The sequence below is a fragment of the Falco punctatus genome (assembly GCF_963210335.1).
Source record: "Falco punctatus genome assembly, chromosome: Z".
In the NCBI taxonomy this organism is placed as follows: domain Eukaryota; kingdom Metazoa; phylum Chordata; class Aves; order Falconiformes; family Falconidae; genus Falco; species Falco punctatus.
This window is the reverse complement of record NC_137586.1, coordinates 62300386-62321164: the sequence shown is the minus strand read 5'-3', so window position 1 is coordinate 62321164 and position 20779 is coordinate 62300386. Positions and strand designations below refer to the sequence as shown.

At 40.1% G+C, this 20779-nt stretch overlaps 1 protein-coding gene across 3 annotated transcripts in view; it reads left to right on the top strand.

The window, feature by feature from the left end:
* The window catches only part of MCC (MCC regulator of WNT signaling pathway), a 715741-nt gene that overhangs the window by 649298 nt on the left and 45664 nt on the right, over positions 1–20779 (top strand). For all 3 annotated transcript variants that reach the window (XM_080371226.1, XM_080371228.1, XM_080371227.1), the window contains 3 exons: positions 4937–5073; positions 8661–8824; positions 13918–14124. In XM_080371226.1, coding sequence (XP_080227352.1) covers positions 4937–5073; positions 8661–8824; positions 13918–14124 — 508 coding nt within the window. The remainder of the gene's footprint in view (positions 1–4936; positions 5074–8660; positions 8825–13917; positions 14125–20779) is intronic.

The following is a 20779-nucleotide window of genomic DNA, read 5'->3' as shown; positions in this document are numbered from 1 at the left end:
CTTGGAGATTATTTGACTATCCTTAAGCTGTATTATCTTTAAATTTGTAGCTCTTTGTTTGAATGTGAGTAGTACCCTCAGAAAGTAGGGCAGAAAGTAAGCAGAAAGAGTGTTTAAATCTGAATAAGGTCATTGCAGCAGTCTGAGGAGTGTCAGCAAGCTATGTAAGCTAGTTTAATGTTCCCCATTCCAAGGATTTTTCTCTCTGCGTTTTGGTGGGTTTTTTTGGTTTGGTTTCTTTTTCTTTTTGCAATGTCAGAGGTTTTACACAGCTTGTGTAATGGCTTTTGCTCATGTGGTTTAGTAATGCCAGCTCTAGAAGAGAGCTGAAGACACATGTCAATGCCTGTGCCTCCTCCCAGGTATATCTGATATGCTGATCTTAGTAACAGCAATCTTACAGGAGTATTTTTAGAAGTTTCCAGGATTGTTATAGGTTTGCTAGCCATTTCTTGAGTACAACAAGTTCCATGTGTGTGGCCACATGAAGTTAGCTGCTGCTCTTGTGCTACATTCTTCCAGCATTCCCTAAGGAAAATGAGGTCACCATTGTTGCAGGAGCAAGCCAACATTCATCTGCAATTGTCTCATCTCCCTGGTGCTGCTCTGTACAGCCCAGCTGGTTTGGAAGCCTGACCTCACCAAAAAAAAAGCTGAAATACAGCTGTAACTGACTTGATATTAAGGCTAAAAAGACAGTTGCCTGTACTCATGCTGTGCAAGTACATGAGCCTCCTGCTTGCCTAGTACTTAATGTGTGATGGTGCAGAATTTACCCACTACCAATTAAGAAGGTAGCAATTTGGGAGCAAAAAGACACTAAAGAAATGGTCCACTAGGATGAGGATGCTTTTTTTTCATTTGAGCAGTCTGGAGACATAAATCTTGGGTTTTTTCTTGAAAAATTATAATTGTGTGACAGTGTCTCACTGTTCACATCTACATTATTTGGGTGAGAGCGGCAGGAGATGGCTTATGTTTTAAGTTTATTGTAAAACTCAAGAAACAGGCTTTCATCGAACCCTGGAAGACTGTTGGGCAGAAGAGCCTGTGATGACCATGCAGAGCACATTTTGTCAGCTTCTTTTAGATTGAACAGCTTTCACTAAGTGGTGCTATCTTTAACATGTCAAATAGATGCCAGTGTTACTCCTACTTCTGCTGTTTCAACTTGTAGAACACAAGTTTTTTGCATTGCAAAGGTTCTCTGTCCTTTGACAAGGTGGATGCCTACTCCCCATTTTCTCTCAAAAGTGTGTACAACTTAGAAGATGGAGAAGCCAATCAAATGGATTTTCCCAATTGTAGAGTCATAATGTGAATGCTTGGACATAAAGGATACACCTGATAACTGTGAAGGACAGAAAGGATTTACAAATTACATGGTAGTGTGCTAAAAGGGAATTGTCTACATTAAAAGTGAATATTTCTGACTTCAAATGTTTTTAGTATTGCCTTAGATTCAGTCAAACTCAGCTGTTTTTTTCTTGATCATGTCTTTGGCTGGCAAAATCATCTCTAACTTGGTTGTGTAGAAACAACATTGGCCTATGAGTGACAGTCTTTCTCAGATGTCATATTGAGGTTAAGCAAAAGGAAAAAGGAAGAGAACAAATTATTTCTAAACTAGTGTTTGTTTGGGTACATCTCTGCAACTCTTAAAAATATTAAGGAACTTTAACAATACCAAACAGAAATATACTCTGTTGAATATAGGTGCCTGCTAAGGATTATTTGAAACAGTTGTCAAGAAGCTTGTAACCCATTTCTATAAAACCATTTGTTCAGATTTACAGCTTTTAATCTGAAATATATTCAGAAAATAGGTTGTGTTGGAGTTAATGTGGAAGAAGAAGAGTGAATAGACTACAGCATCACAGGTAACACTTGTAGTCGTGTTTACACAATGACCTGGATCTCTGATTCTAGCTTTTAAATATGTGCTTGGTGGAAGCTACTTCAGCTCAATTCAAATGGCATTGTGGGTGTGATGGTGGTGGCTTCAGCACAGAATGCCCAGCCCCACCTGCCTTCAGTGATGTGTCATCTCCAGCGTGTCGCTATTTGTTCATGAGTGAGTTAGTTGGGAGGGACCTCAAGTGGGATGCACAGGGAGCAGTCAATCTCTGGGCTGCCATGCACGTACACCTCTAGTGTTTTCTATCTGAGGGTCTTAGAATGCCTTAAAAATACTTGTTTGAGTAAAATGGTTGTTGAAAAACTGCTGGCACCTGAAGTGTGCAGCTATGCACTGTTTGCAGCCATGAAGAGAACATGCACCTTGCCATTGTCCTGGCAGAACTTGTTAGTGGTATGGAAGGGTGTTGAAAATGTGCCGTTTTCTCACTATTTGATCAGGTTTTTCTCAGTGTCTGTGCAGCGGTCAAGACCCTTGGTTGCACCTGAACATGAGGAAAGCAGTAAGTGCAGACGGACCTGTAAAATGCACAGTTTTGCTCCAGCATTGGTCCCAGGTTGCTCTGTGTTTAGACCAGCTTGATCTGATCCTAATTGTTTTCAACTTGCCTTGACATTCCAGCAACTAGGAACCATTAGAGCCCATAGGACAACAGACACCTAATTTTTTCCAGCCAGGCCCTGGACGATGGCAGCAACAAGGAAGTTGTAGTGCCTCCACCTTCTGGGTGGTGTGGCAGGCATTCAGTGGCTGCGTGTTGTTATCCGTTGAGCGCCTTGCATTTCCAGTGCCACGGAGGGCTCTTCTGCGTTAGGGGAAGGGGAGTCACATACAGTACCTTCTGTTACTGCCAACTTCAGTTTTGAAGGCAGAGTTTATGTTTGTGATGCATCGCTCCCCTTGAACTGCCCCTTGTGTTTTATCCATCGGTCTGCCCCTGCGAGGCTGGTGGTAGAAAGGCTGATTGACCTTGCTGTCACTTTACCAGAAATGGATTTCTGATCTGTCTGGTCAGATCTTAGAAGCATTAATTCATTCAGAAGCTGACCTCTGGCTTGAGCCATTGGAAGGGTGTGAGTCCTGCCGCATGACATACTTTTCAACTGCCCCAGGATAGTGAGAGTGTTTAAAAGGAAAAAGCAACAGTTGTGCTACAGTTAGATGAAGCTGTGTTGGAATTTGAAACAGAAAATCTATACAGCAAGAACCAAAAGAAGAGCGGTGAGAAATTATTATTGTGTGTGGCATTGTTTTATGATCAGTACAGCCTCTTGTCCATTTGTAGAGGTAATTCAGGTTTTAAAAATGTAGGACTAATTGCTGCATAAATGAAAAAATTAATTACCTTCAGTTCAAAAAAATGCAACTGTTTGAGTGCTTGGTAATTGTTTTTGTCTAAAGCTAATTACAACTGGCTTGTGCTGTGGCTAATAATAGAGTTCATGGAACATTAACTCACGCTTATGTGTCTTCATTACACTGTTTTAATTCATCCTATTCATTATTTAGTTCTCACACTTTCTTAAACCTGTATTGCATGATACGTCAAAGCCCTTTCTTTGGTCTAAGTTTCAGTTTTAACAAGCTGACCTGCATTGTTTGTCCCAAAGTGCTTCTGATAAAGTCAGACTTCCTTTGCACTGAAGTAAATGTAAGGGGTAGAAGAGTGTACTAGTTCCTGTAGAAATTACATTTCAGTACCTTGGGAAACAGTGCTTGGCAAGCAAGCTGAAATTCCTTTTTTGAGTTGGCCTGATTTATAAATTGTCACCTCTGCAACTTTGAGAGCAGACTTTCCTTCTGTCCTTGTTCCGTGTATGTATGGGCCATCTTCTCTGCTATTTTGCCTGGCAAATCCAGACACACCTCCAAGCTAAATCCTGTAATATTTCTGCAAGAAACGCTCATCACCATGTAATATACAGCAGACTTAACAGTACAAATGCCCCTCCCGGATGCAGATCCCCAGATAGCTCTTTGCTGTTTCTTATTGTTTCCAAATCCAGACAGTTCCATTCTCACACTTTTCTGCTGAATCTGCAGCAGAAGGATTCCCTGCATTTAATTGAGCGTGTAACAAAATGATGGCTGTTTGCTTACTTATCAGAGAGGCTCTGCACCTGGATAAGCTGGTGTTCTTCTCATGTTTAAAATATGTAATTTAATGTCAAAACAGTCATGAAGTGAAAAAAAAAAACCCAACCCTGAGTTGAATCAACAAGTTGATCAAAAGAAAAAATGTTTACAAATGTTCTCAAGCAAAGCTGTTATTCATTTACTTATCTTCTTCCCCAGTGCTTTGAACTCATAGTACGGAGACAGGAGGGAAAAGCTCTGATTTTTTAAGCTCATTAGCTTTAGCTAAAGTATTTTGTGTCTAAAATTATTTTAGTAGAACCAGCTTGACAAATAAGTTAAAACCTAGGTAATTAAAGCTTTTTATTTTCCACTAACTCCATTAGTTCAGTGCTATACTCACTTTACTGTTCTCTTCCTTTTGGTAAGAGAAAAAGAAAAACCTACCTGTCCCCAGGAGCGTTTTGATACATATATGCAGGCGTGTGCATGTGCGTGCTTGCTTTTACACACCAGCCGATGCCATCCTTGAACTGAGAGAGACCAAAATCGATTGTTGCTAATCCACTTTGGGATCAAAAGCCACTTGTGCTGATGAGGAATTATCAGTTGGGGAGTTACTGCAGAGCGCTGTATGTCCTTCTTGCGCACACCCTTGCTTGCACTCAGTTCCACCTGTTGTCTCCTTGTACAGTGGTCTGGAGTAGTGATGAACTTGGGAATAAAGAAATGGAAACCAGGCACTGGCTGCTGCAAGTGGGTGTTCTGGGTATAGCACAGCTGCTTTGTGGTAAAGGCAATAAACCCTTCTCTACTGGCTGGACAAAAACACTTACACTTGTGCGGATTGTGTCCTGTGGCTAGGCTTACAGGTCTGAAATAAGTGTCATGGAGATTTGTATCTCCTCGGGATTTTATTTCTGCCTTTGCTCTGTCTCCCAGGGAGGAAGATGAGTATTCGGAGCTGCGGTCAGAGCTCAGCCAAAGCCAGCATGAGGTTAATGAAGACTCACGCAGCATGGACCAGAATTCTGTTTCGGTACCAGAGAATCAGTCCACCATGGTTACTGCAGACATGGGTGAGTTATTCTTCTTATAGACATGATGCCTTCTTGCACCAGAAATGCATTATAGCCTTTGAAAATCAAATCCATATGATTGCTGAGGAAATAAATGAATCTGGGCTGCATTAATCACAACAAATGCTGAACTTCTCCACAAGTATGAACTTATATGCAAAGTAACCTATGTGCCTTGATGTAGAATAGCTGTGGAGTCCAAAACGGAGGGATTGCTCAGGAGAGCTTATGAATTTTGGGGAAGAAGCAGGCGGGGAGGCTATTCACATGCCTTACATGTGCCTACAGAGTAGTCTAGAGAAGAATTACAAACAGAATAGATGTTGGAGGAAAAAGGATGGGAATGGAACTGTCTATCTAGTTCTTTTACAGCCTAATTATAAAGGTTGTCTACACTATTTGAAATTTGAGAGCCTTTTTAAGTATGGAATTGGATAGCTTATTGAAATTGGTTTAGACAAGGATAAATCTGACACAAGCCGTTCAAATATAGTGCAAGGAGGGAGCATCTCCATACTGTCTGTAACTATTCTTTTCTCATTAAAAACTAAGAGGGCAGGCATGTTTTAGGCCTTCGGTATGATAATGTTTTAAGCATTTGAGCACAATTGCTGAGCACCATAGCTGCAGACTGGCAAAAGTCTGGTGTAATCCTCACTGTGGCTGATTTCCAGAATTCTCATCACAACACTGTTTCTCTTAATTTATATTTAAACCAACTAGTTGGTTTTCATTTTCTTCCCTAGGTAAACTAGCTAGGTGCCTAGGAGCTTCTGTGGGTGATACTGTACGCAAGCAGTGTTTTAGGAAACCATTTAAATAGCAGTTTTAAGCCCTGTTGCAGAATTTGTAATCCTTGAATATGAAGCTAGTAACTGTACATTAGGTTTTTATGGTTACATTGCAACATGCAATATTTACTTCCATACATAAGAAACTGTACTAAGACAGTTTCCACTTTTTTGGGCAGTGCTCTTTCTATTGAGAACTTTTTGCTGTTTTTTCTAGTACAGTGCCTTTAGAGGAATGGACCCGAGACCAGGCTGACTTGTGGACATAGTGTTCAGTGCCCTTAAATGGAGTTTAATAATGTAGAAAACATGTTGAAAAGCATGTTGAAAGCATGTTGAAAGCAACCATATAAAAAAGATTTTCTCTATGATTTCTTAAATTGAAATGAATACACCAGCTCTGGAGCTGTATTTGTTTATAAATGCAAGACCTGCTACAGCACATTTGTATTTCAGTGTCTTTAATTTCTAGAAACTTTGATAGAAGAGTATTAATAATGTAATTGCAAAGTGTCTGACGTACGAAGTTTGGAGTGTGCTTAACAAAGTATATAATGAAGTCAAGAGATTTTAGTAAAAGTTTTTATATTCTTAAAACTTTAATGTTTTTACTTTCAAAAGTTAATGCTTACTATTAAGTTCCTACTCAAACAGATCCTAACATAAGGACTTTTTTTTCCCTTAATGTTCTTTCCTCTTTTTTTAACATTCTTTTGACAAAAAATTTCAAACCAATTTACTTTTCAGCATTTGGGGTTAAGGGGAGGGGAGGGATAGGGCTTTGATTTATTTTCTTCATGAGGTGGAGCTAAAGCAGGGTTTGTGTACATTAACAGCAAGTTACCCGCTGAAGTTTCTGCTAACAGTGGGAAATACGGCAATAAAATGAAGTATAACAACGGGCAAAATAAGCACGTTAACTCTAGGGATTCTTGCTTTTTTTCCATGTTTTCCTTCTACACATAGCCTCTGTCCTTTTTGGGTTTTGTTTCTATATTCCTGGAAAAGAAATCTTTGTGTGACACATATATACACAAATACATATATATTGTTTTATCCTTCTAGATATAGGATATATAATCATGTGCGTGACCTTGCTTACTGCCCTAATGGAATGAACATCAGGAACTTACTACAAACAGTAAAATACGTCATGATACACTAATGCATGTGGACATGCTACTCTATCGCTACAGGCAATAAAACACCAAGAACTAAAATGATGAGTACTCTCCAGTGTGTCTTGCAGAGCTTGTGATTAGGTTGTACTGGTTTTCTGTGGGAAATGGGCTTCTCATTATTGTAAACTCTTATTTTTCTGGGCAAAAATGTTATTGTAGGAACAAAACTCAGCATGCAAGGTCTTGTGAAGGTTGTTTAAATGGAGAAAATGTCTGTTACAGAGGATGTTAAGGAAGCAAATAAATTCAAGTGAACTAAATAGACCTTTTTACAATTAAGCATCCTGCTTAAAAGCATGCTGCTCCTAAATGAGTGTTGTAAAGGAAATTTCGGTATTATCACAACAGATGCGTGGCTGCTAGTCAGGAACTAGTGAGTATGACTTCCGAGAGCAAAGTTATGTTTGTATGGCCCATTCACATTTTTCATACAATACATGTGAGGTCATTCTAAACTCTTCTTTTTGGTCAGCAGTAGGTTCACGTTTATGTATATTAGGCTGTGGAGTTAGATTTGTGCTAACAAGTTTACCATTTTTTACTTTCTGATCATCTCATCCCTTCATCCAGCTGCTTTTAGTCTTCTCTTGCACAGAGGCATTTCAAGGTAGTCTACAATAATCTGATGTCTCATGTCTGTTGAATTTCAGACTTTAGTCCCCTGTAAGAACCACAGCTATGAGGCTGTTAAGGAATTCTGACCATGGTGAAATGCTTGGAGCAGTAGTGTAGAAAGAACACCCTCCAGCAAGAGTGCCTGCCACTGTTTCTAGTAAGGTATAGAAACTGCTGGTGCACTGCTGTCTCATAGTGCTCCACTTGTGTGCTGTACAGTTGGCAGTTAATGCAAACCCTTAACTAGTTAGTCAGAAATACTAAACTAGCGCACTAAACCGAGAGACAGCACCAGGTGAATTCTACCACGTGTCTGCCTTAGGAACTGCCGCTCTCTGTCTCCAGATTGAACCTAGGAAAAATGAAAATAATTTATGAAGTGAGCTGGGCAGGTATTGAGACCCATTTTGCAGAAATAGAGGATGCTGTCACAGTGTCCAAGGCGCTAGAAGAGCTTTGCCTAAAGACAGAGAAGGAAATTATTCTCCGCCGCATTTTATAATTGAAGTAGCACTTCTGTATCTGCTGCTGATCATGGTCAAGTACAATCACAAAAATTCTTCTGAAAAACATCAAGTCATAATGTCAGTGGATGTGTGAATGTACCAAGCAGAAAAAAAGTTTAATTTACAGAGAAAAACCTTTGAGGGTAATAAAATCAGGATAATAGGCCCTGAATGGCAAATAGAAGTGGCATAGTATGTGAGCATGTGGTGTCTTAAAACGTTGTCCTTCAGAAAAGAGAGATTTTTGAAGGAAGAATGAACACTTCACGTAAGTAGGGAGAGCGTTACTTATCAGGTGGGAGGTAGAGCTTGATGCTGGTGTGGTTGTGGTATTTAAGCCTGTCAGTTGGTGAGGAAAAAGTGAGAGGTGGCAAAGACATTCCCTGAACAGTAAGCCCTGAGCCGTCCAGCAGCAGGTGCTTCCTGGGTGAGAGTATGTTTTTTCACCGAGATGCTAATTGTTGTGATAATTGTTTTGTTTTGCTTTCTTGTAGATAACTGTAGTGACTTGAATTCAGAACTGCAGAGAGTGCTGACAGGTCTGGAAAATGTTGTCTGTGGGAGGAAGAAAAGCAGCTGCAGTTTATCAGTAGCCGAAGTGGACAGACACATTGAACAACTCACTACCGCCAGCGAACACTGTGATTTAGCCATTAAGGTAATGGTAACATTTGGCTCCAAATCCAGCATGTGCATTGCCTGAGACACCTGGTCACGTTCTGCAGCAGTAGCACTTTACTTCCAAAGGTGTCAAAGTACTTTACAGAAATCAAGTCCAGCTCACAGTGTGTGTTGGTTAAGCAGTACACCTGTTTTTCACTGAATTCTCCAAGGCACGGGAGGAGCTATTTGATTTCAAATCAGAAATGTATTTGTCTTATGCTCATTTCAGAGATAACAGAAGTGGGGACACTCTGCAGTTTATTTACTTTCTGAAGGTTATCCAGCAAACACGTTACTTGCCCAAGGTCACACAGCTAGTCATATACTGGTAGCTGAAACACAATATATAACTCCTACTGAAATGTGAAGGTAAAATGCCATAAACTGTGTGTAAATTGTGACTTGGTTGTCTTAAAATATTAAGCTAGTATTTAACACAAAGCATGTGTGATATATTAATTCTAATAAGGCAAGCCAGACACAGTAACAATAGTTGAGCTGATACTTGCATGCTTTGGTTTTATTGTGCATGTAGCAGGACAAGAAGAGGGACAACTGCTAGCATGGGTAGTGAAGGGATTTCAATTCAGAACCTGAAAGCAAGGGAGGTGTAGAGTATCTTACTATATACAGGGACAGAGCTGAACAAATTTTTTTTGGTGTCAGATAAAGGTATTGGTGACTCATTTATATAAGAACAAATATATTGACAGTTTGCTGCTGGAGTGGATCTGTGACCATTCTAGATGGCTTAGATGGCCCTTTGCCATACTACTGGGAAAGGTCCCCTTTGTCCCTGGTAGTACATGAGGAATGTAATGAACTATAAAGAAATTAATGTTAGGCAGTATTTCAAAGAATGTGGGTATATCTGAGAGAGAGACTGACTTCTGTGTCTGTTGGGAATGGTCTTAATAAGTGTCTCAGAGGGTTAGGATTGATACTTTGAATGTTACCCAGAATTATCTAGAGTTTTAGGATTAAGTGCTCTCAGAAGTCAGTATTGACCGAGAGAGATCATGGATCCTGGAAATCAGGTAGATAAGTCTGTGAAAAGCCCGCAAAGGTCTCTGAAGTGAAATGAGATGAGAACTTCTGTGGGGTGTACTTTCAACAAAATGTCAATATGGCTGTCATAAGTTTAATGCTCAAGCTTTTTTGTTTTGACCCCGTTGTTTACTGTTGATTCAAATCACTTGCAGTCAAACTTTTGTAATGATAACTGTCAGCAGCTTTTTCCTGGTCCAAGATGCAGGCCTTTTATTTCCACGTAATCTCAACAGGCATAGCCATTTTGGGGAAAGCATTTCCCCACTGCCTGTGCTGTAGAGCCTGGGATTGTTTAAGCTTGACAGGTGACAGCTTGTGAAGGTTATTAACCTCTCAGGAAGACAGGAACCTCTCTGACATGCTCTGATTATATGCCAGGCAAGTGTGTCACCAATGTGTTTAATATAGCAAAACCTACATGTAGAGCCCCTCTCCACAATTCCACCCACAGCTGCAGGTCATTTCTTCTTTCTCGCTTCCTCAGAGAACAGAGATTTTTATAACAGGTGGAATCATGAACAGAAACCTGAAGTATGCTGACTGTCTTTTGCTTTGACTGTTGGCTTTTTTTCTTCACCAGTGGACTAACACAGTTAAATGTTTTGAATCCTTCTGTTTTGATGGTTAAATTTCACTGGTTTCTTTTAAAGCTGTTGCAGATAATTTTTGATTGTTTTACTTCTTTTATATAAATCATGTGACCCCTAGCTAGCTCAATTGTTTCTGTCCCACAAAGAATGAAAAGACCTTGAAATGAGATTATCAGATTGTCTGATAAACTGGCTACAAAACTGTCCTTTGTTTAAGAAAATTTCCACAGAGTAGGCTTGTTAATACTTCATGTATTTTGAAGAGTAACTATCAGTAACGGTATCTACCACTAAATGTCTGCCAATTTAAAAAAAAAAAGAAATCCAAACATGAACCATTTAGAACATGAAAACAGCTGCACTGGGTTGGACCAAAAGTCTGTCTAGTGGCAGATGCCTATGGAAAGACTGCATCAAAAAGGACATGCATAGTATGTCCTTTTTCTCCTGCCTTCAACAATGCTTCCAGCAAGGTGGGTTTAGGAACTTCCTGAGCCAGAGATGATGTCTCTGTGTTTAATAGAATTTTATTCCATGTTTATGTTTAATGTGTTTTTTAAGCTGTTTAGATTTTTGGCCTCCATACATTCTGGTAGGAGTAAATTCTACCACTGAGTTATGCCTTGTGAAAAAGTACTCTTTGCTTCTTTTAAACCTGATACTTGCTGATTTCATCGGTTATCATGTCTGTAACACAACACCTCTTGTAAGTAAACTAAGGCAGATTGCTGCTGGCGGTATCAGAGACACGACTGGAATTACTATGATATGACATTCTGCCCTGTGCTCAGAACATTACATTGTAATGCGATCCTATAATCTGTGAAATTATACCTGAATTTACCTGCTGTGCAGCAGCCTGCCAGACAAAACTGCTCTGTAATATGCTCCTTTGAAGAAAAATAAACTGCCTGGTAGTTACATACACACATCCATGTACAATATCTATGCTTTATTTACTGTGGAGGATGGTAGCATGTTGGTCGTCAAACCGGAGAATTTTTGTAATAGTTTAGTCAGCAAAAGGATATTGAACACGTCAAAGTGAAGGATAGAAGTAAGCAGAAAGGTCGCTTTATGTCAGGGACTGTAGGGAAGCCCTTAGTACAACTGTCAGACCTGTGCTGATGCTGTTACTGCCTGAACTTTGTATTTGAGTGGGCAGATCGTAGCAATGGAGTCTGGAGAAACAGAAGAAGCCTCTCTGAAGATACCTCCGTGGTGCTGAGCCGCTGCTGCTGCTTCCTCATGGCAGTCCTTCCTCTTTCAGTGTTGCTCCAGGCTTATCATCCCCAGTGGTGCTTTGAGGAGAAGAGGCTTGGGAAAGAAGGGGACCGGGGGGGTGGGGGATGTTGGAAAAATAGCAGCACTAGGAGCATGGGGAGGAAGGAGGAAGGAGGCAGTAGCAGAACTTGGCATTAGAGAGCTGAGGAAACAACAGGGGAGTGCATGAGAGAGAAGGGGTTTGGGGGAAGAAAGGAGAGGAGAAGACCGCAACAAAGAAGCACTGTTTAAAATAAAGCTGGCATCATCAAGAGTCAGTACTCCCTGCCATTACAGAGCTTTTGTTCGCATTGTAAGATGAACCACCCTATGCTTATTTAGAGCTTGAATTCATCCTCATGTTGTGTTGAAATAACCTAACTTCTCATAGTTTGAGACCTACAGGTCCACGTGAACTAATGTAAGGGAGAGCTGCGGCTTCTTTGATCTTACAGAGATGTTGCAATGCATTGCTCTTTTAGAAAAGCAGTTTAAGCTTCCTTACTAAATGTGTAAGCAGAACTATACTGTAGATACTCTGTCAATGGAATTACAGAGTTTTATACTTACGACTCTAAACATAATTGCAGTTTTATTTGGGGGAGACATGAAATAAGATTTAAAAGTATGACGTCAACCTGATTGCAAATGTTTTGTCCCTGTTTCTTCCATGGAGGCATCTTGAACTAGTTAAAACTAGGGTTTTTTCCTCTTGTATGAGGGTCTTTTCCTCCTCACTAAGGAGTCTTGCTGTAGCCAAGATTTATTTTTTAAGATTGAGTTGGTAACAGTAAATAACCAACTTTTGTTTTTAATGGACAAATAATACAATTTCACTGATACCTCAGTGTCAGACAGTGCTGACAACATGGGGAAGATTTCTTGCAGGAAGAAAGTGGAGTTGTATTTTCAAATTGGTTCATCATTTTCAGCTGTACTGTAGTTGGTTCTTTTAGACCCTCCCCGATTAAGGACATAAACTTCAGTTAGTAATTTTTGTTCTATATAGAAATTAAGTCCTTCTGAATAAAACAACCAAATAGACTATTTTTAACCTTGGTACATGAGTTATCTATCTTCCATATTAAACTTAAAAGTATAGGCTTTAGCAGTAGTTTGTTCTTGCATTATCCAATGAAATGAAACTTTCTAGGTTGCTAGTTATATCATACACTAATTTATTTTCCATGTTTCTTCCTACCATTTTAATGCAAACTGCTTTCAGAGAGATTCAGAAGCTTATAAACAACATTTGGAGGGGTTTTGCTTGTTGCAAAGGTCTTCCATAAGTGAAAAAATTTAACACAAGTGGCATATGCTGTGTAATAGAATCAGAACTGCATGTGGTTACCCAGCACGTAGAGTGTTAGACTGTGTTTTAACATGTTGAATGACCAGTCTGACGGTAAGTTTAGGTATGGCAGTATTCCCTTGCTGGTGGTGTGGTTTTGTAGTTTAGTTTCACCCGGTGGAAGGTGCTGAATGGTGCCTCCAAGCCATAGTTCTGAACAAGGGGATGGGGGATGACATGCTGAATGGTGTGATATGGTCCTGGGAAACCCAGCCTTTCTTAGGCACTGGAAGGGCTGTAACATCATCTGGTATAAGGTAAGCCTAGCCAAGGCCAATTTTCTTTCTTGGAAAGAACATGCTCAGAGATGTGGGAAAGAGGAGTCCTCTTTTTTTTTTACTGTCCCACTCTTTTCCTTGCCCTTTTGTGGAGCTGGACTAGAACGAAGAAAGGCCCCATGCCATGCACGTTCACAGGCTGCTACTTTCTGCTTGTTACTCATTCAGGGAGAGAATAAGCACAGTGCTCATCCTTGCTTGCCCATGGCAAGGAGCCATTAATCTGTTTTAAAGTGATCTGAGATTAAACTCCTGCGTTTGCTGTCAGTCACAGGTAACGTAGGTTTTATTTGCATATAAAACGTCCATCTACTTTGGTGTTGGTTAATATGAAATATTTTAATAAAATGGCCAAACTGTCAGAACGAGCAATAATTTTGTTTGATATAACTTAACAAACAAAAGAAGCAAACTGATGGTGTTGCAGGGCTGAGTGTATACATGTAAGTATATACAGTTGCCTGTTACAGACTTCTGTCCTGTCTACCATTAATTAGTCTTGTTCAATCATCTTTCTCTGCTGCTTTCTGGTTTTTTGACAACTGTATTTTTGCAGACCGTTGAAGAGATTGAGGGTGTACTGGGACGTGACCTTTATCCAAGTCTGTCTGAAGAGAGATCTCGATGGGAAAAGGAGCTAGCTGGCTTGCGGGAAGAAAATGAGAGCCTCACAGCCATGCTGTGTAGCAAAGAGGAGGAGCTCAACAGGACCAAGGCCACCATGAATGCTATTCGTGAAGAAAGGGACAGACTGCGTAGAAGGGTAAGGCTGCTACATAGATGGTGGCTTCTTGTTCCTCCTAGCCTGTGTAATTTTGTCACCAGAACACGATTCTCTTTAATCTCACTTCCTGTACTGACTGTAGAGCTTTTTTTTTTTTTAAAGCTGAGCTATACAAATTGCAGAACTAGGACAAAACTGAACATAATTGAAAAACAGTGGGTGATGAACCGCCAAGGTGTGCAACAACCTGATGTCAGAAATCATGTGTTAACAGAAAACCTGATACTAATCTCCAAGGAAGCATGTGTAACTTGTCAATAGAGAAAGCAGATGTTGATGTAGTGAATTTTGCTGTGAGGCATTTTTTTCCCTGTGAACAACAAATATTTCTTTGTTTTTTGGTGGGAATTCAATTTGTGATTAGGAGAAAGAAAAAGAGTAGGACTCCTGTCAGTGGGTAATAATTCTCAGAACTGAACAATGGGTAGTCACAGCCATGTCCTGCTTCCCTGTCCATGTTTTATGATGCTGCAAGGTCAGGCAAAGGCCTTGTGCTTTGTATGGAGTCCAAAGTAAAAAAACCCTGGAAATTTGTTCAAAAAAAAGATGAAAGATCCAAGAGAATGTGACCTCAATCTCTGTTACTTTTAAAATGAGTTGACTTTGTCCCTGTTAAAGCTGCAGAGTTTTGGCTGGATATGAAATAAATTTGTTTTAAAAACAGGTAGTTTCAAGTTCATGTTGAATTTGAGTGACAAGTTAGACCACTGTATCTCGGCAAAATTATTGGAAGTGTTGCTCTTTACTTACTGGCAGCAGATCAACCTGTTATGCAAATACTGTGTTTCTAAAACAACATTGTTATGTAGTGACTGTACATTTTATCATGAAGCTGCATTGTGTGAAACTTCCAGTCTTCAGCTACTGAGCCACAAATTACCTTTGAGAAACTGCCTAGCCTTTCTTAACACTAAAAACAGGTATGAGTGATGAAGGAAGGATACTAATCTGTTATCATATAAAACAAGACCACTTCAGCTTTTCCTTTATAGAATTTAGGGGGGTTTATATATCATGAGTGTAAGTCATTTTCAGTCTTGAAGTTTTTGGACTGTTTTTATAGTGACACTTCTTTTTAAACAGTGGCAGTACTACCCTTTGAGCTACAGAAGGAGCATTTATGTAGCTGGTAAATTATTGCAGGATTGTGGGGGGAGGGCAAGCGAGCAGAGAATAGAAGCGTGCGCCTGTGAAATTTGCTTACACAGATGCAGATAATGACGCTACAGATGATCCACATTAATGTTGGGATATCAAAGGAGAAAAAAAAATAGATGGCCTTGAGGATAAAATTAATAGGAAAAAAAGTAGGTTTTGAGAAGTATGGAATGCAAGTTAAGGTGCATAAAAGATTGGTAGCAAGAATTTATGCTGACAGCCAGGGGCTCCTCAGTTAAAAAACTGAAAAGGGGAAAGAATTGGTGATTGTACCCTTAGGGACCAGCATGGCTGAACTGTTGATGCATGGTGGCAAATTCAGTCCTATAATGTAGCAGGTAAGTTATTTCTAGTAGAGACTGGAAAGTCTTTCTGAAGAGTGGTGAGATCTGATCTGGAATGTCATATGTAGTTCTTATTTCTTACGTTTGAAAAGTTTCAGTTTAAATAGGCAAAAAAAGATGTAGAAGATTGTCAGAGAAATGGGCAGCTTACTTGGAGAAGTGACTTAATGAGATTGTCCTGTTCAACTTGGCAAAGCAAAATCTGAGTTCAGTTTCTCTTAACGTGTGCTGGAGAAAGCAAGTAAGAATGGGAGCTAATAGCTGTTCGAACTTAGGGACAAAACTGGATCAAGAACAGAGTAATATAAACCACTCATGGCTGTATTAGGCCAGAAATCAGACTGAGGTGTCTAACAGACAAGGGGGTTGTGTTTCTGAAGAAGCAGTAAGGAGTAAGGCTACTGACTTAAGTATTTTGAAAACGGAGTTTTAAATTATTAAAATTTGTATAATGAAGTGTACGACTACACAGGTATACCTATTAGAACCAGGATTGTTTCATTAGGATTGTATCCGAAGGAAAGCAAAAAAGCATACTTAACTGGCCCAGTTAATACAGCTGTGTTAATTCTAGAGCTAGCCTTAGTATCTCTGCACAAAACCGTGACGTTTTGTCTGGATGCCAGCAGTAACAGAGGGTTGGACGGGATAATATGGAAAATCCTGTTTAGTTCTGTGTATGCAGACACCGCTTGACTTGGTCAGTCTGTATTGGAGTCCCTAGTTAACCAAGCATTTGTGGAGCCACACAAGTACTGGCTGTATTATTGAATTTTTCAGTTTCCTTAGTATAGGCAGGGCCCAGGACTAAAAGGATAGTATTAATCATGCTGATCCAGTAGTTGCTGGTCTGTCTGTTGGAACTGTTAGCAGGGACACGGCATGTGTTACTGATGTCTGTGTGTTACGGAAGCATCTCTGGTGGAGACAGAATTGAGGTCATCAACTTGTTTCATGTAAGTGGCTAGAGCAATTGTTGGATGATAGCAGCAGTGGGAAGTTACCGACCCGAATTGTGTTCAGGCCACTGACCCTGGAGAGGGTGAATGATGAATTGCTCTGGAGAGATTGTGAGCTGCCTTTCATATACAGCAAGGCAGTTTAAATATTCATTCTTCTTTAATTAAGGAGATTTTTCTTGGACGGATTGGATAGATGTCTTGCCTGGTAGACAAAGGGTTAAGGTTGGATTGGCACAGGGCATAACAAAATCAAGCAGCCTCTATATTCAGGCACAGCTGACAGGGTTTTTTGTTTCAGTTGTTTCATTTGTTCGCACCTGTAGCAGACTTTATTGAAACATGTTTTTAGTATCATACTGAACTTGCAGAACAACTGGTCTGTTGCCCCCACCAGAGAAGTTTGTTCTTGGTATATGACCCTGTCAGCAGCACTATGTAATTGTTGCACTGGAAACAGTTTTTTGCATTTTTAATGTAACTTTGTGTCCATAGTTGCAACATAATAAATGTTTTCTTTGACCTATTAAATTTTCTGTATGCCACCTGAACTCAAAATCACTTCAGGTTATTTCCCTGGAGAGTGGGGAAGTAGATCCAACTAAAATTTAGTTATTGTTCTTCTCAAATTAAATTGGGTGAAGTGAACAAGCTTGAAGTTGACCAGATCAATGGGTCTGTTACTTTAGACCAGTGCCTGTAATCAAGCAGAGTGCTTTCAATACATTTTTCTCAGGCTTGTTGGAGATTTAATTTCATTAGGTATTTACTGCGCTCAGTTAACAGATTGAGCAGCTTTCTAGAACAGTAGCTAAGAAACAACATACATAGGGACTTTGTTTCTGGTGGGTCATTAGTAAATGAGGTAATTGCTTATTTCTGTAGGGTGCCTGCAGTGTAGCAGCTAATTTCATAATGCAGAGGTTTATTTTACCTCTGTATGATATTGCCATATTAAAAATAGAATCTCCTTAAGTTTGAACCAGTCAATGCCATAGAAACTGCTTACACACAGCTGACCATAATCTTGAATCCCTGTATGAGTTCATGGGATTAATATTATTGATACATGAGAATAAGGTTGTAATCAGGTCAGCACTATTTACAACTGCTGTATGTAGTAACAGGCTTAAACAGTAGCAGAAGTAGTAATATTTGTGTTCTTACACAAAATCTCTTGTACTGGGGGAGTCAGATGAGCAGCACTGATAGAGCATGTAAACTCCATTATGGCTCCAAAGTAAGTGTTGTGGTTTTTTTTAATTACTGCCTATGAAAGCTGCCAGAGGAGTAACGCCTCAGCACAGCCCCAGCCAGCCCATTGACATAAGAAGCACTGGGTGTGGACACAGTGTTCAGGCTTCCCTGAAGCTGTTCTGAAGAACTAAGTCTTAAGTGAAAAGGTGGTTCCAGCTCTGTAAGTCTCTTATGTCTGTTCCCTGCACAAACCATAAGTCAACATCTTCAGTTAATCAAATGCTTTTACTTGTGAGGATTATTCTGTATCTGCTCCAAACTTGGCTGAATTCACCAAACTGACCAGAACAAGAACAGATTTAGTATTTTAGCTATCTTCGACTTAAGACCTTCATGAAAACATAATCTGCAGAGGAGTGCATTTTAATGCATGATCCCTCCAGCTGCCTGGTTGCCCCCAGTCCAAGAAGCTTCATTTTAGCATCAGGGCTCTCCCAAAAGACCTTGTTTTTGCAAGGAGTTGAAAGCTACCCAGACCACAGCAGGAGTCCGGTCCTTGGCCTCACAGGCATTCCTGAGCCCAGCTGTTCTCAGATGACACAAAGCTGGCAGGAGCTGCTTGACTGTCCTTGTTTTGCCATCATTCATGTTGGGATCAGGAGGTATCATTCAGATTGCTTGGGAACACTGATACGTTCTGGGCCTTTAGAGATTATTATCAGCTTGCACAGTTTGAAGTGATCCTGGAACTGTTCTGTCTCCTTGTCTCTCGTGTGCACCAGGAACCTGAGGTAGCAGCCAAAAGCCCTTTCCAGTCTCCGCCTCCTGCAGTTGCACGGTATTTGCTTGTGCAGCAGTATCTCTGCTTAGCTGTTAATGAACTAGAGCTGTGCTGCTGTTTCCAGGCTTGTATGCAAATGCTCAGTGATCGCACTGAAACTAGACGAGAGAAAGGTACCTGAGATAGGCTTACTGCCCTTGCTTGTGTGTGTTTCTGCCATGTGCTAGCCTGGATCAGAACACAGTTGTGCTCAGAGCTTTTAGGGAATCCACCCTTCACCTCCCATGTCATGTCTTGCCACATCCTTGGGTTTTATTGCTTTGCATCCTTTATAGAGGTGCAGAGCCCGTATCATTCCTCATGGAGCACTGCGTTGAGGGACTTTTGTCCGAAATGTGTCAAAAGCAGAGGACGGGTTGCTTGGTAACATATTTCTATCACCCAGTGCACTGTAGCCTTTCCTGCTACTTAAAAAAGCTGTATATATAAACCCGAGTAGCATATTGGTTTTCCCGTAGCCGCTTGTGTCTGCGTGTTGTTCTCTTTCTCAAAATAATTGTTCTGCAGATTGATTTTCAGGTCTGCCAGAGAAGTAGCGCTTCTAGTGACAATTCAGTTCTTACTTATTTCTTGAAAGTAAACATCTTTGCAGAGGAGAGATGTTCTGTAAGTGCCTCCTTTGAACTGATGAGTGCAGGTCCAAGCTCATTCGGCTCCAGAGAATTCATTGTGGAGATGGCCCTTATAAAAATACCAGCAGAGACAACGTTACCATACTCGGTCAACCACAACAGACAACCTGTAGGAAATTAGACCTTGTTAGGTCTGGTACTCACAGTTTAAAGGGGACTGAAAATTATCTGGCTGAAAATAATCTCCGCTAAGCCTGACTGAAAGGTTAGGGGTGCTTTAGTCTGGGAAGGGCCCTTGCCACTCGGAGCGGCCTGAATTGTCACACCGGTGTTTTGTTTTCCATCTTCCCCTCCACAGATTTGCACTATGCATGAGTAAATTGGGACGTATGAGAGGTAGCTTCAGCTTCCTGTGGTTTGTTGTACTCCATCTTCCTCCTCTGTATAACAGGGGAAAAACCTGAAGCAGTATTGAAATGCTGGGGTAAAAAAATGTTATTATTTGAAGTGCTTGAAGATACTGCATGATGAAACAGGTGACAAGTAGGGTAGAAAGAAAAGAATCAAAGGCATGCCCCTTACTTGAAACTGGTTTAGGAACAAAAGCAGCAAGTATCCATTGAATGTGGAAATCAGTGGAAAAAAACAGGCAGTTTGTAGCTGTGTGGTTTTATTTAGGATATGTTAACAAACCACGTAGCTAGCTGTGAGTATGCATGTGTGAAAAGAGTAAGAACATACTTCTTAGATTCGTGATTACAGATAATGAGTATATTCCACCAGAGTATTTTCTGTAACCCAACATGCATTTCTGCAAACATGTCTATGATGTCTATTAATCACTTATGAACTCTTCATATGTCAAACATTACTGTAGTGTGCCAGCCCCTTTTTCTCTTCTGCCCTTGCTCTCTTTGTTTAGATCCTAAAGTACACATGAGAAATTATGCTTTATTTTTCCCTATTTCCTACTTCAATTTTGGCATTCTAAGATAAAAGTTAGAAATGCAGCTAAACAATTGGTTCATATTGCTAAGTATCAAATATTAATAGATAATATTTTCAGTTATTTCAGTTTATATTAATAACTTGAGAATGTATGCCTGCACCTGACTAACCTTGGTACCTAGGCTATCTATTGATCTGAAGTCAAATGGCTCTGTTGCTTTGTGTCTCACTTAATGTCCCTGCTCCTGCTCTTGTCAAGGTTTCTGCACTTCTATACTTCCGTAATTTTTTGGACTTCTTCCAGCTGTTCAGAAGATCTTTGGTCTTTCCTTTTTGCAGTTGTGGATTTCATAGATGTTTCCCTGGATTTCTTCTTTTTTCCTCTGTTCTCGCCTCCTCCTTTTTTTTCCTGATCATATAATTAAATCTGCCCCTCGGCCACTTTCCATCTCAGTTTAGAGGTTTAGGATTTTATGGCAATTTTTGCATGCTGGATATTTCCATCTTTAAAAGAGTATGTTGCAAGGGCTAAAGAAATCTTTCTTTAATTTCTTCCCCAGCTCACAAATCCATACTTCCTTGTCTTTCAGTGGAACTTTTTTGGTTTTGTTTCAT